Below are 14,076 nucleotides of genomic sequence, written 5' to 3' on the forward strand. Positions count from 1 at the left end.
ACAATAAATGTGTGTAGAAAGCTAAAATATCAGCTATTGAGTACACTTGCAAGAGTAAAAACCACCCCCCCTGGTCCCTTACTGCTTTGGTCCCAGGTGTGGTAGAGCCCACCCCCAGGACATGGGGCTCTGGCTGCTCTCCGCCTGTTGACTGGGTGCTCCGTTCTCTTCATTAGAAGAGCCCTTTTTCTTTCTTCAAGTTGATCTGCTTCCAGCTGGGAAGAGCAGCAAATTCCTCCCTCCTGATTCCAAACACTGCCACAAAGTCACTTTCGGAGAGGTAATTCTGGCAGAGAAAACACCGGGCAGATTAGCGGGGGGGGGCGGGGCGGCAGTGTGTGCAGTGGCCTTGAGATGGTCATTTTGGAACCTAAGGGGGCACAACTAGGTAGGAAGGGAGGCCAGGCTGCTTTTCTGTAGAGCCAAAGGGGTGCTGGGCTATGACTCTGTCTCCAGCAGCGGAAAGCTGAGTGGCTCTGTGGAGATGCCAGGGCTGCCCACAAAAGCTCCCCCTGGTTACAGTACGCAGGGAAGCCGGGGGTGCACGCTAGACACTTACTAAGAGGAGACAGAAATTCATTGACTCAATGGAAGCCCAACAACCTGTGGAACAGCCCAGTGCCGGGAGGTAGCAAGAGCCAGTGCAGGGGGTAGAACAGCAGAACTTCCCCCCCAGGCCTCTCTAATAAACCCTCAGCTCCTCCTCCAGCGTGCTGTCGGAGGGAGGAAAGCTTTTCAAAAACTTTCCGCATTAGTGAGCCAGGGCCGGATTCCCAAAGAGGTTTAGGTGCTTGTTGAAATCAGTGGGAGTTGGGGGGCTAAATCCCTGCAGGATCTGAGCCCAAGCACCTGGTCCCCAAAGCTCACCTCTTTCTTGGCAGGGTCTACATCTCCTGGCAGTTCCTCCTGGTTAGTTAGCACTTCTAGAGAGTAGAACTGAGCCACGCCACCACTGTGGGCCCCAGAGCTGGGGGAGAGAGCTGTCCTGTTCAGATCCTACGCAGTGCGGGTAGAAGGAGAAACACCCCAGAGCATGTCAAGTTGTTTTAGTGCAGGAGAGACATGCCCCTCTCTGCTGAGCCTTTGCTCCTAAGTCAGTTAGGGGGCTGCATGAAGGAGCCCCGGCTACTGTTCCTAAAAGGTCCAGCTGTTATTGCTGGGATCCCTTGCATTGCATTCAGCCTCCCTGCAGGTTCCCTTACAGTTTCATGTAGCTACAAGATCCCACATCACCTGTGCCCAGAAATGGGCTAGTTTTGCTATGCACTGTTAAACAGCTGTTGTGTCCTACCCCAGGGGTGGCTCCATTTCTCTGGCAGGGGAAAGCATGCCTACATGTGCCCTTTGCAGTTTGCTTTGGGCTCTCTCTAGGTGGAAGGTGCTAGGTAAACTTAGTAGATTGTTGCTTCAACGCTCCACCTGAACACAGCAGTTTGTCTAGGCGCTTAAGTGGCTGATTTGTAGAAGCTGTGAGGAGATTAACGGGCATGGCAGGTGCTCAGCGCTTTAGCCGGGCAGGTGGCCTAGCTATAAGTTGTAAGTATGGGCCCAGTGGGGCAATGAGAGCCCAGATAGGGGAGTAGCAGTGTGCAGATTCTCAAGTGTTTGCCTCCCCTGAGGGCTAGACACCCCCTAACCTGGCAGGAGGTGACATGTCCCACCCCACGCTCTGCAGCAGGGGGAAACGGGTGGTCAGTTTGCTTTCTGGAAGTCATCCCTGTCTTTGGCCACCTGAGCCAAATCCCACCCAGTTCCGGCCACCTCCCTACACCACAAACACAACTCACAGCTGTGATCCTGACAATGGCACAAGCATCTCCCAGCTCCTCCTTCAGCTGCTCGTAAGTCTTCCCTTCCTGGAAGGACACAGAAAGCTGAGAACCCCACAGCTCGCCCCTTAGCCACAGTTATAACAGGGTGGGTGGAGTCTTGCCCTGTTCACAGGGAGGTGCCCCAAGTGGGTGCTGGACTACCCAGCTCTTACCATACCAGAGCCTGGAGCACCTGCAATCAGCGTGAGGATGCAACTAGAGGAGGAGAGAGGGGCTTGAGTGAATCCCTTGTCATCGAGACTCCAAAGCCAGAAGGGACCATTGTGATAGTCTGACCTGTGACAGGCCAGAAAACTGCCCCAAAATAATTCCTAGAGCTGATCATTCAAAAAAACGTCCAAGCTTGATTTAAAAACTGTCAGTGAAGGAGACTCCACCGTGACCCTGGGGAAATGGTTCCAGTGGTTAATTATTCTCAGCATTAAAAGCTTACGCCTTATTTCCTGTCTGAACATGTCTAGCTTCAGCTTCCAGCCAGGGGATCAAGTTCTGCCTTTCTCTGCTAGAGGGAAGAGCCTATTGTTAAATATTCGTTCCCCATGTCAGTACTTACAGATGGTGCTAAATAGATTGAGCTCTTTGAGTCTATCACTATAAGGCAGGTTTCTAATCCTTTAGTCGTTCGCGTGGCTCTTCTCTGCCCCATCTCCAATTTATCAACATCCTTCTTGAATTGTGGGCACCAGAACAGGACACGGGATTCCAGCTGTTGGTTGCACCAGTGCCCAATATGGAGGCAAAATAATCTCTCTCCTCCAACTCAAGATTCACCTGGTTATACAACCCAGGATCGCTTTAGATCTTTTGGCCACAGCAACACACTGGGAGCTTGTGTTCAGCTGATTGTCCATCATGCTCCCCAGGAGAGATCCCCCCATGCCATAGGGATGGCCTACTTTCTTTGTTCCTAGATATTTACATTTATCTGTATTAAAACACTTGATGTTTGCTCGCACTCAGTTGACCAAGCGCTCTAGGCCCAGCTCTTCTCTGGCCCAGCCTTACTCCTTGGGCTGCCTCAACTTTCTCCTCCCATCTTTACATTTTCCATTGGTCCCATGCAAGTGAGAGGAGAGATGAAACTGAGGACTTGAGGGTGGCAATCAGCCCGAAGGCAGCTAGGCCCCCAGCCTCCTGGGAAAGGCAGTGGATACTGGGCAACTGACTCCCCTGTGTGCCTTCAGCAATCTCCCCCATTCGCTCCTTATCTGCAATCAAGATTTACCAGAAAAGCCCTCACTGGTCCCTGCTAGTCTAAGGATCAGTTGCATTTCCCCATCTGCTCGAGGCCAGGCCCTGAGAGGCAGATGCCTCTGGACTGTGTGCTCTAATCCAGAGTGGCAGATGAGCATGATAAACCCTGCCCCGGCTGGATTCTCCCACCCACCTGCTGTGGCCAGGCTTCCACCTTGTTTATACTCACGCTCCATTTGTGTGGGTCCCAGGCTACGAACCACCCAGTGAAGTTGGGTGGCTCAAAGCCCTGCTTGACCACCAAGATGGGCGTGTCAGTGTCCCTCCCGCTGGGGTGGGTGCAGAGATATTCCTGAGCAGTGGCCAGCGCTGCTTCTTTCTCCATCGTGTTGGCATCCTTCCCAAGCCACAAGAAGACCTGCAAGGGGAAAGGCAAATTGGCCAGGCACGGGAATGGGACTGGAGCTTAAGGCCAGAAGGGATGGTTGTAATAACCTGGTCGACCTGCATAACAGAGGCCAAAGAACCTCAGCTGGGATTTGTGCATCAAGCCCAGAGCCTGGGATTGAGTTAGAGCTCATGGATTTCCTAGATCCAGGCCAGCAGAGGGACAGAAAGCACTCACCCCAGCACTCAAGAATGGGTGAATTGGGTGCTCATGAAACTGATAAGCCGGGGTAGCACAAACAGATGCTGTGTGTGCAGCCCCTTGATCCTGACCCACATCCCCTCGAGCCTGACCCATGGCCCCCTGCTCGTCCAGTCCTGGGTCGTTCGTCCCCCCCCCCATATGCCCCTCAATCCTGACCCACAGCCCCTCTGCTAGTCCAGCTCCAAGTTCCCCAGACAGCCAGTTCTACCAGGACCCCCTGACCTGTAGCCACCCCTCCGCTATCCTCCTTCTGGGCAACTCTCATACTGGGACCGCTAGTGTGTCTTAAATTAAGAAGGCCCCTGGAATACCCAAGTCCCAGGGATTTTGCTGGCTGAGGGCAGATCCTGTTTGGGGCTGGGCAAGTGGGGAATCCGGTGGCTTTTGCTCTCCCAGCGCACCTGGTCCCATGTGTCGAGCAGCATCACGTCGCTTTCGCTCAGGTCATCCTGGCCGAAGTCGGTCACTTCCGTCACCACGAAGCGTCCCGTCTTGTTGGAGCATTCGAAGAGCCGGGGCGGGTGATCTGGGACTTCCTGCTGGAGCCTGCAACACACAGCTCCTTCAGCAACCCTCCCTGGCTGAGACGGTCAGTGCAACCCGCTCTGTACCCTGGTACCTTTTGTCGCTGGCATAAGGGGCTTTGCCTCCCAGCACTTCCCAGAACGCTGCTGGCTCCTGCCCTTCGGCCACAGTTTCCTGTGTGCCCTCACAGATGGTTGCAGCCAGCTGCTTCGCCATTTCCCGCTCGTCCCCGCTGGAGCCCTGGCGGGCAAGGAGACAAGCTGGCATTCGCTGTCCATGGCGCACAGCGACGGGGGAGGAATGCTTGCGGGGGGTTCACTTCCCGCCGGCTGCCCAGCCGGTGCCAGGCCGCCCCTTACCTTGCCGTACCACAGGTAGTGTTCGGCCTGGGACTGGAGCAGGAAGACGTCGTTGGAGTTGAGTGACGAGGCAAACGCCGGGACTTCCACGGCTTTGGTGTTGGACTGGGCGGTTCCGTGGATCTGGAAGAGCCTTACGGGCGGTTCCGGTTCGTTGTTGCTTTTCCTGGATGTCCCACCCTGAGGGGGGGAGGGGGAACTGAGCCCTGGTGCCTGAGAAGGAGCCCCAATGGGGCCCCAGGAGAGAGAGCGGGGCCTAGGGGTTCCAGCTGGGTTAGGACCAGCACGGGTAGGGTCTGTGCTAGGGAAGAAGAGAGCTAATGGGGAACCTCATGCTGCAGAAGGTTTGGAGGGAGGACACAACAGCTGGGAATGGTGCTGGCTGAACCGGTGGCAGGAAGGAGGGATGGGAAACTCATCAGTGAAACGATCCAGCCCCAGCTCCTGCACAGGGCCACTCTGCGTCTACCTCACTCCAGCAACAGGGGGCGGGGGGATGGGGGTGGGAGGAGAGAGTCTATGCCCTGTAATTGAGACAGCGTGGAACGGACACCTGGGTCCCGTTCCCAGTTCTGCCACTGATCTACTGCATGACCTTGGGCAAGTCCCTTTCCCCCGTGCCGTGCCTCCGTTTCCCCTCCTGCCCCTTGTCCATTTTAGATAGTGCTTTTCAGGGTAAAGGCTGCCTCCATCTCTGTGTTCGTGCAGCCCCTGGCGCAAAAGGGGCCCTGATCGTGGCCGTGGCCACGAATTGAAACCGCAACTGCCCTGGTGACTGGAAAATCCAGCCCAGCGTCTCCTGCCCCCGGCCTCCACTTCCCCCTGCTCCTGCTGGCGACGCCGTACCTCAAAGATGACCAGCTTCCCTTTGAAGATGGCCAGGAAGTGGCGTGGCTCCTTGCCCATGCTCACGCGCACCTGCACCGGCTCCCCGTTGAACTGCCGGTCCACTTCCACCGCCTGGTATGCAGAGGCAGCCAGCTCGTCCTGCGTGGCGTGGCGACCCTGGGCACGCACAGAGGAACCGGCTCGGAACGGCAGCCCGGAGGAGTCTCCACGCCTGCGGCCGAGGCAATGCCCCGTGAAGCGGAGACGGGGTGCAGGGTTCTGCCTACCTGCCAGAGGTACAGGATGTAGCGGGGCCGGTGGTTCACACCGTAGGTATAAAGCACCAGGTAGCAGTCTCCGCCGAAGAAGAAGCCATGCCACTGGTATTCCACCGGCTCCAGCTCCAGATTCTCGATCCTCCAGACCTAGAATGAGCGCAGCCGTGCCGGGAGCGATATTAGCGCGAGTCATAGCACTGGGCCGTTCAGGCAGCTGATCGGTCCATGCTGACCCCGTGACGAGGGCAGTCTTTGTAACAGGGCCGTTAAGAGCCGGTTTCCCCCCCCAGACTCAAACTGTTGCCCCATAGCATCGGGAGCTTTGTCAGGGAGCATCAGTCCAGTGGGAGGCCACCCCACGCCCCCATTCCCTGCAGAAAACTTGGAAAGGGAAGGGGGCTGTGGGAAATCGGCCAGATGCAGGACCCCCTTTGGTGCAGGAGCATGCACAAGGGGGGAGCAAGCAGGGGCATTGCCCCCCCCCCCCCCGTCAGTGGGGGTACAGAACTCCTCCGGGGTCCCAGCCCAGCCAGGGCGGGACGTGTCAGCTCCTGGGGCTGCAGCAGGGAGAACCAGATCCTCCAGCGCAGGGGAGAGCTAGGTCCACCGGCCCCAGGGCCGCGGTGGGGAGAGCCAGCTCCTCCGGCCGCAGGGGGGCACACACAGCGCCCCTCCAAAAGTGGCCAGATTTTTATTCCTGTGCACGCCCCTGCATTGGGGTCATTCAGAGGGTCTTTGATCAGCACCAGGGGCCCGAACAGGGCTGGACAGCTCAGCCCAGAGACGCCGCGAGCCACTCAGGTGTCTTCCGTGTGCAGCCAGTCCCGACGACTAAGGATTCCCAAGCTGCTCGCGGGTGCTGAACTCGCCTGCAGCTTGCCAGCTTGGGCACTGCAGCAGCCGTGAGGGCACCAGGCTGCCCCCCAGCAAGCGGAGGGGCCTGGATCCCCCTGTCCCAGCAGGGCAGGGGGGGTTCCGCCAGAGACACCTGCACTGCCAGGGAAAGAGCAGAGGGGTCACCCAACAGAGCATTTGGCTTTAGTGCCCCGAGGCCGACTCACGGCTCCTACCTCCACCTTCCCTTCCCCGTTATCCACCATCCGCTCCTGGGCGGCCAGCTCGGGCCGGGTGTGCAGCAGCATGGCATCAAACTTCTCCTGGCTGACTTTGGCTGCCAAAAAAAAAAGAGCATCGGGGTTTGGTCAACAGCCTAGGTGGAGAGAGGGGGGCAGCAGATGCGGGCATCAGGGCTGCAGCGGTCAATGTGTATCCCATACCCTACAGCATCTACCCCCATACGCTGTGTCCCTGTACCCTGGGGAAGGCCTCGGCATGGGGGTAGGGGGCTAGCTTAGGAAATAAGCAGACCAGCTGTGTGCCCCACATCTCCCTGCAGACAGATCGGCGGCCGCACCCTGCAAGCTCCAGGAGAGAAGAGGCTCTTCTTACCCGTTTTGCCAGCGCTGTAGGCTTTGCCCAGCCCCACCGTCTGGTCCCGGACGGTCCATGTCTGGAACAGCTGCTTGAACATGGCGGATTCGGCACCATCATTCACCGTCTCCACGTTGGTGCCGCAGGGGTAGCCCTTCATGTTGATAAACTCCTGCCAGGCCAGGGGCGGAAACGGCAAGGAGCCCGGTCAGTGGTGCGACCCGGATGCCCCGCAAGAGGCCCCCACCCTCTGGCAGCATGGAGTCAGGAATCCAGCTTTCACTCCAGGCCCCCAACTTGGCCCTGGTCCAGATCGGCTCCTCCCCATCCCTGCACGTGCATCACTGTTAGTGAGACTCCCTCGCCCCCCACCTCCGTCCTACCAGAGCTTTGTCCATGGCCGTTCGCCTCTCTGCCTTGGAAGCCCCCTTCCCCTTCCAGACATAGATCTTGGTCCCGGCATGATCCAGGATGTAGCAGTCCTGGGGAGGAAAAGGTCAAACCACTTCCTGGGGCTGCTGATTGGCCCCATGCCATGCTCCTCTGCCTTGCCCTGAAAGGCGCGAATGGGGGGGTTGGGGCTTAAAATGGGGCAAAAGGGATCCAATCAGGGTGCCGTAGAAAGGGGGGGGGGGATTTTTGCAATGCACCACTTGCCGGTTCGGGAACTTCCCGGACCACCCCCCAGTGCTCAGTCCTGCCCCGGATTGAAGGAGTCATGGGAGTTGCCAGACTGGATCAGCCTCGGCATCCGGCCAGCCCCGTCTCCTGTCCCTGACAGCGGCCAGCGCCAGAGGAAGGCGCAAGGAGCCAGCAGCTGCGGGATAATCCGTCCCCTCCGGTCTCAGAGTTAGAGCCATCCTGCAAAGAGGGCTCTAGATGGCTGGCTCTGGCGCCCTGGGGGAGCCAGGCAGAGCCGGGCCCACGGAGGTGGAGCTCGGGGGGAAGTGCAGCGGCGGGAGCAAAGCCCCAGGGCACAGAGGTGGATTTTAAATGGCACCTGGTGAAAGCCCTGATGATGCACAGCAGCCCCCGTCTTTCACTCACGTCATGGCTCAACAGCTCCTGCACCAGCGGCCTCGCGGCCTCTTCCAGCACCTGCATTTTCCCTCCAGAGTCTGAGACGCTAGAGAAAGGAGAGGGGTGGATTTATTCCCAGGGGCGCTGGGGATGTGGGGGGGTTCAGGGCCCAGGAGGGGAGCAGACACCAGGGCAAGCCGATGGGAATGTTCCCTGGTCTCTGGGACAGTTTCCACCTGCTCCCCTTTCTACAGGTCTCTCGGGCACGGGGCCGTTAGGGCCCATCCCAGCGATGCTGCAGCAAATCTAGGAGCCACCAGGCACAAGGAGACCGGCTTGGTTTGGGAATTGGCCAGCCGTGCTGGGAGCAGGGGTGCCGTCCCTGGAGGAAGATCCCCGAGGAACAAAACCCAGCCGGCTCCGTTGCACTTGGATCAGTCTAAGCCTGCATGGGAGATGCGGATTAGCGAGGGATGGGGAGTGAGGCCCGGCAAATGCCAGTGAGATGCGGAAGCCTCTGTGTGATGTGCCCCCCCTCCCCCACTCGCTGCTTTGCACTGCACCCCGCTTACCGATAGAGCAGGACAGTGGTCTTCTGCTGCTGGTCCACCACCTCGTCCGGGGTGCTGGGTTTGATCTTCCGTGGCCTGTCTCCAAGCACGCTCTGCAGCACCGTTGTCAGCTCCAGGCTGGCTCCCTCCTGGTCGCCGTCCACCACCCCGATCTCCGCCCGCCCCCCACGCTCCCGGTCGCGGATGTCTTTGGCCAGGAGCATGGCCTGGACGAGACCCCCCATGAAAACGATCATTGGCTCCCTGCAGGGTGCTGGGCAAAGGCACCAGGCACCCCCCCACCCCACCCGAGAGCCTGTGCTGTCTGAAAAGGCAGGACGGACAGATACGGAGGGGACAGGTGAAGGGCTTATCACAGGCTGATGACAAACACAGCCCGGCACCCCGCACGCTCACCTGGTCTGGAGAGAGGAACCAGCGCTCGCCAAATGCCCTTCCTGGGTATCGGACAGAGCATGCCCACCTCTAGGGCGCTGGTTCCAAGCCAGCCCAGTAGGGCCAGGGAGTGGGGTCCAGGGCCTTTCCCTTCTAGGGCGCTGGTTCCGGTCCAGATCCAGGGGGAGGGGAATGCTCCAAACTTCTCTTCCCTACAGCGGCGGGAGTAATGGGAATGGCAGGCGGGGCGGGGCAGGTCCGGCAGGGTTCCTACCTTCAGCCGCTCCCTGGTGTTGCTCTCGGGGCCGTTCCACTGAATAATGACCTTCCCCAGGTCCAGCAGGAACACGTCCCCCAGGTTAAAACTGTCCCAGCTCATCTCCACCTGCGCCCGGGGGCGGGGGAACGGAGAAGAGGCCGTGAGGGGGCTGGCACAGCGGTGGGGGCAGGAAGCCGTGCTGGTGCCAGGGGAAGCGGGAGGACCGAGCAGCAGTGGCCGTAGTGGAAGTAGAGTGGGAAGGGCAGCCACGGGCAGGGGGGCAGCCGCCATGCGGGGGGAATCGGGAGGACGGAGGCAGGGACCGCGCCAGCACCAGGGTGGGAAGGCAGCCGGCCCACCGGGGGCATGGGGCGGGCAGAGCGTTGGCTGTGCCAGGAAGGCAGTGGCTACGCTGGCCCCAGGGAACCGGGCTGGGGGCGAAGGGAGGCTGCCTTGCCGTAGGGCAGGCGGGGGCCCAGGCCAGGGGCGGGAGTGCCCGAGCCCAGGCTCACCTCGGTGGCCGCGACGTTCCGTCTCCCCTTGACATGCAGCAGGCGCCGGACGCTGTAGACGTTGGTCTCCACGTGCGTCATCCCCGAGGCCACCCCGCCCTTCTTGTAGCTGGGGGAGAGGGGAGGGGGAAGGGTGAGCGCCCAGAGCAGGGAAGGGGGGCCTGGGCCAACCCGGCAGGGAGGAAGGGGAGACACGCACGGGGGCCGCCAGGACCCTCCTCACCCTGGCAAACACGGCCCCGTCACCCCCCAGCCCCAGAAGGTCCTGCGGGCACAGCTCCTTGCAACGCTTGCAGGCTGACGTCCCCCCCGGGGGGCTGGGTGGGTGGGGACGGCCTGTAGGCCACACGCCCCGGATGTGCCCCCAGGGGGGCTGGGGACGGCCTGTAGGCCACACGCCCCGGATGTCCCCCCAGGGGGGCTGGGGATGGCCTGTAGGCCACACGCCCCGGATGTGCCCCCAGGGGGGCTGGGGATGGCTTGTAGGCCACACGCCCCGGATGTCCCCCCCGGGGGGCTGGGTGGGTGGGGACGGCCTGTAGGCCACACGCCCCGGATGTGCCCCCAGGGGGGCTGGGGACGGCCTGAAGGCCACACGCCCCGGATGTGCCCCCAGGGGGGCTGGGGACGGCCTGAAGGCCACACGCCCCGGATGTGCCCCCAGGGGGGCTGGGGACGGCCTGAAGGCCACACGCCCCGGATGTGCCCCCAGGGGGGCTGGGGACGGCCTGTAGGCCACACGCCCCGGATGTGCCCCCAGGGGGGCTGGGGACGGCCTGTAGGCCACACGCCCCGGATGTCCCCCCAGGGGGGCTGGGGACGGCCTGTAGGCCACACGCCCCGGATGTGCCCCCAGGGGGGCTGGGGACGGCCTGTAGGCCACACGCCCCGGATGTGCCCCCAGGGGGGCTGGGGACGGCCTGAAGGCCACACGCCCCGGATGTGCCCCCAGGGGGGCTGGGGACGGCCTGAAGGCCACACGCCCCGGATGTGCCCCCAGGGGGGCTGGGGACGGCCTGTAGGCCACACGCCCCGGATGTGCCCCCAGGGGGGCTGGGGACGGCCTGTAGGCCACACGCCCCGGATGTGCCCCCAGGGGGGCTGGGGACGGCCTGTAGGCCACACGCCCCGGATGTGCCCCCAGGGGGGCTGGGGACGGCCTGAAGGCCACACGCCCCGGATGTCCCCCCAGGGGGGCTGGGGACGGCCTGAAGGCCACACGCCCCGGATGTGCCCCCAGGGGGGCTGGGGACGGCCTGTAGGCCACACGCCCCGGATGTGCCCCCAGGGGGGCTGGGGACGGCCTGAAGGCCACACGCCCCGGATGTGCCCCCAGGGGGGCTGGGGACGGCCTGAAGGCCACACGCCCCGGATGTGCCCCCAGGGGGGCTGGGGACGGCCTGTAGGCCACACGCCCCGGATGTGCCCCCAGGGGGGCTGGGGACGGCCTGTAGGCCACACGCCCCGGATGTGCCCCCAGGGGGGCTGGGGACGGCCTGTAGGCCACACGCCCCGGATGTGCCCCCAGGGGGGCTGGGGACGGCCTGTAGGCCACACGCCCCGGATGTCCCCCCAGGGGGGCTGGGGACGGCCTGTAGGCCACACGCCCCGGATGTCCCCCCAGGGGGGCTGGGGACGGCCTGTAGGCCACACGCCCCGGATGTCCCCCCAGGGGGGCTGGGGACGGCCTGTAGGCCACACGCCCCGGATGTGCCCCCAGGGGGGCTGGGGACGGCCTGAAGGCCACACGCCCCGGATGTGCCCCCAGGGGGGCTGGGGACGGCCTGAAGGCCACACGCCCCGGATGTGCCCCCAGGGGGGCTGGGGACGGCCTGAAGGCCACACGCCCCGGATGTGCCCCCAGGGGGGCTGGGGACGGCCTGAAGGCCACACGCCCCGGATGTGCCCCCAGGGGGGCTGGGGACGGCCTGTAGGCCACACGCCCCAGATGTGCCCGCGTGGGGGCTGGCTGGGGTGGGCAGCCGGAGCCCCATGGAGGGACAGGATCTCACTCCAAGCAGGAGGGTTGGTGGGTCAGGCCCACCGGGACCAGGGCCCCTCAGCCTCCTACTCACATGATGCCCTGCTTGAAGTAGCCTTTGAAGAGGTCCGACTCGTGGCACTGCACCTCCCGGTGCTGCACGGGGCCCCCACCCAGGTAGTCGTCCAGCTGGGTGGTGTAGATGGCAGCGCAGCCCTGCTTGTCCCATGAGGAGCCCTTCCCGACCCAGCAATGGATGTTGTGGGCCAGGACGCTGCCCGAGCGCCGGGTCTGCAGCAGGGACAGACCTCGAGGAGTGACCCAGCCTCTGCCCCGCTGATCCCGTATCGGGACTGCCGGGGGCTAGGTGCTCCCGAATCCCAGCCGGCAAATGCCGCCCCCCTCCACTGCATGGAGGAGGGAGGGAATTTCTTCCTGACACCCTGCCCCTCTACAACTGGGGATCAGTTTGTCAGTGCCTGCCCGGAAGCTGAAACAGAGAAGCCCTCCTTGCTGTATCCTCACTCATGCCGCTAATCTTAACTGGAACGATTGCCTCCAAATCATGTGGCAGGGAGTCCCACAGGCTAACAGGACATCGTGCAAAGCATTTTCTTTTGTCAGGCTTAAACCCACTGCTGTTGCTTTTGCCTTTCATCAGTGCTATCTCCCCCCCACCCTTCTCTACTGCTCTTCCAAGACAGACGGGGGGGCGGAGGGAGGAAATGGAAGAGATCAGCTTTGCAAAGCAGCCTCCCCGAGCTGCTTGTCTGTCCCACACCCGCCGGGATTAAAGCAAAGCAAGGGGCCCTGGGGTGAGTACCGGATGCTTCACTCCCAGCACCACGCGTCACCCTTTGGAGCCAATTCTACCACCAGCACCTGCAGCGAGTCCCAGCAGGTCGGTGGCTTGGGGGTTAATGAGCCCGCCCCACCAGCAGGGGTTGCTGCAGCCTTGGGGGCACTCACCGAGAGGAGGACGTAGCAGTCGCCCTCATAGAAACTGCCATGGGATTTCGGAGGCACCTGCACCAGGTCCATTTTCTGGGGGGAGGCAGAAGTGCATTGAGACCAGCGCAGCCTCCCCCTTGTCCTGGCATCAGCCATGGGGCACACAACAGTCATCCCCCCGCAGAGCGTCCCTCACCTCCCCCCCACCCCCGGAGCAGCTCAGCCAAAATGGTGCATTGGGTGTGTTCTGGCCCAAGGGGAAAAGCACCGCGCCCAGCCAAACTCTCCCCAGCGGGCCGGAGGTCCCCCAGACAGGGCAGGGCTGGCAAAAGGAAGAACCAGGAGGGAGGGAGCCAGCTGGGCCTTTGGGGATCTGGACAGAAGCCTAGGGAGTTGGGGGTGAGCTTTGGCCTGCTGATCAGCAACCATGCAGCCACCTCTGGGGGGTGGAATGACAGCTGGTTATGGAAGTCCTGCACATCCGCCGCTGGAATGCAGCCACCTCTGGGGAGGGGCGACAACTATTTATAGGGGTAGCCCATCTACGCCACTGGATTCAGCCATCTCTGTGGTGGGAGAGTGGCAGCTGTTTATGGAAGTACTGCACATCCACCACTGGACTGTATCCTCCCCTGGGGAGGGGCGCGGCAGCTGTTTAGCTGCAGCTCACTTCATCGGATGCATCACAAAAGCTGATGCACAAATAAATTGGTTAGTCTCTAAGGTGCCGCTAGTCCTCCTTTTCTTTTAGCATAAAGAGCTAGAGTTGGAATTAGGCCAGGGCACCACACCCCAGCCCCCATGAAAGGGCCGTGGGAAAAGACGAGTGGCCCACTGGAAGTACTCACCAGCCAACTGCCCATACCCCTTCTGCACCCTGGAGGTCTCCCAGCCAAGTCCTAGTTACCAGGCCAGACACTGCTTAGCTTGCAAGCTCCAAGGGGATCCCAGCCCAAGGCGGGAGACGCGCCCCACTTACCTCAACCCTCCAGACGATGACGCCGGGCATGTTGTTAACCGCCTTGAAAGCACTGCTCAGAGCCATCGCGCCCCGCGCCGGGGACTCACCGGGGAGCTGCCAGGCAAGAGGAGACAGTCAGCCCAGAGGAGCAGCCCACCCCCGACACTCCTGCCTGAGAACAGCCGCACACGTCCCAGCTGAGCGAGGCAGAGGTGTAAAAAGCTTCTGCAAAAGCTTTGCCCAGAAGCTGCATGCTTTGGGAGGGGAGGGAATTAAAGGGGTGAAGCGAGGGGATGTGGGGTAGGGGATCCCCCAAATCGCACGAGATGGAACCCAAGCAGCTCAG

At 61.9% G+C, this 14,076-nt stretch overlaps 1 protein-coding gene across 1 annotated transcript; it reads right to left on the minus strand.

Annotated features, from left to right (window-relative positions):
• Positions 1–53: 53 nt before the first annotated feature.
• On the minus strand, positions 54–14,067 carry AVIL (advillin). The gene is made up of 19 exons (XM_077838475.1): positions 13,749–14,067; positions 12,788–12,862; positions 11,913–12,109; positions 9,838–9,946; positions 9,341–9,451; positions 8,692–8,897; positions 8,147–8,225; positions 7,483–7,581; positions 7,118–7,271; positions 6,739–6,839; positions 5,678–5,815; positions 5,409–5,567; positions 4,563–4,742; positions 4,298–4,443; positions 4,080–4,224; positions 3,256–3,444; positions 1,788–1,856; positions 868–996; positions 54–286 (listed from the first exon to the last, which is right to left on the minus strand). Exons 1-19 carry the CDS (start codon positions 13,812–13,814, stop codon positions 173–175), a joined length of 2,466 nt encoding a protein of 821 aa, XP_077694601.1. The 5' UTR covers positions 13,815–14,067; the 3' UTR covers positions 54–172.
• Between the last annotated feature and the right edge of the window lie 9 nt (positions 14,068–14,076).

This window comes from Eretmochelys imbricata, chromosome 20 (genome assembly GCF_965152235.1).
Source record: "Eretmochelys imbricata isolate rEreImb1 chromosome 20, rEreImb1.hap1, whole genome shotgun sequence".
In the NCBI taxonomy this organism is placed as follows: Eukaryota; Metazoa; Chordata; order Testudines; family Cheloniidae; genus Eretmochelys; species Eretmochelys imbricata.

Coding starts and splice junctions, on each gene's coding strand:
- AVIL (XM_077838475.1), bottom strand. CDS start 13,814: ATGGCTCTGAGCAGTGCTTTCAAGGCGGTTAACAACATGCCCGGCGTC. Junction 7,272..7,482: donor CGGCCATGGACAAAGCTCTG/GTAGGACGGAGG, acceptor CTGGCCTGGCAG/GAGTTTATCAACATGAAGGG. Junction 5,568..5,677: donor ACATCCTGTACCTCTGGCAG/GTAGGCAGAACC, acceptor GTGCGTGCCCAG/GGTCGCCACGCCACGCAGGA.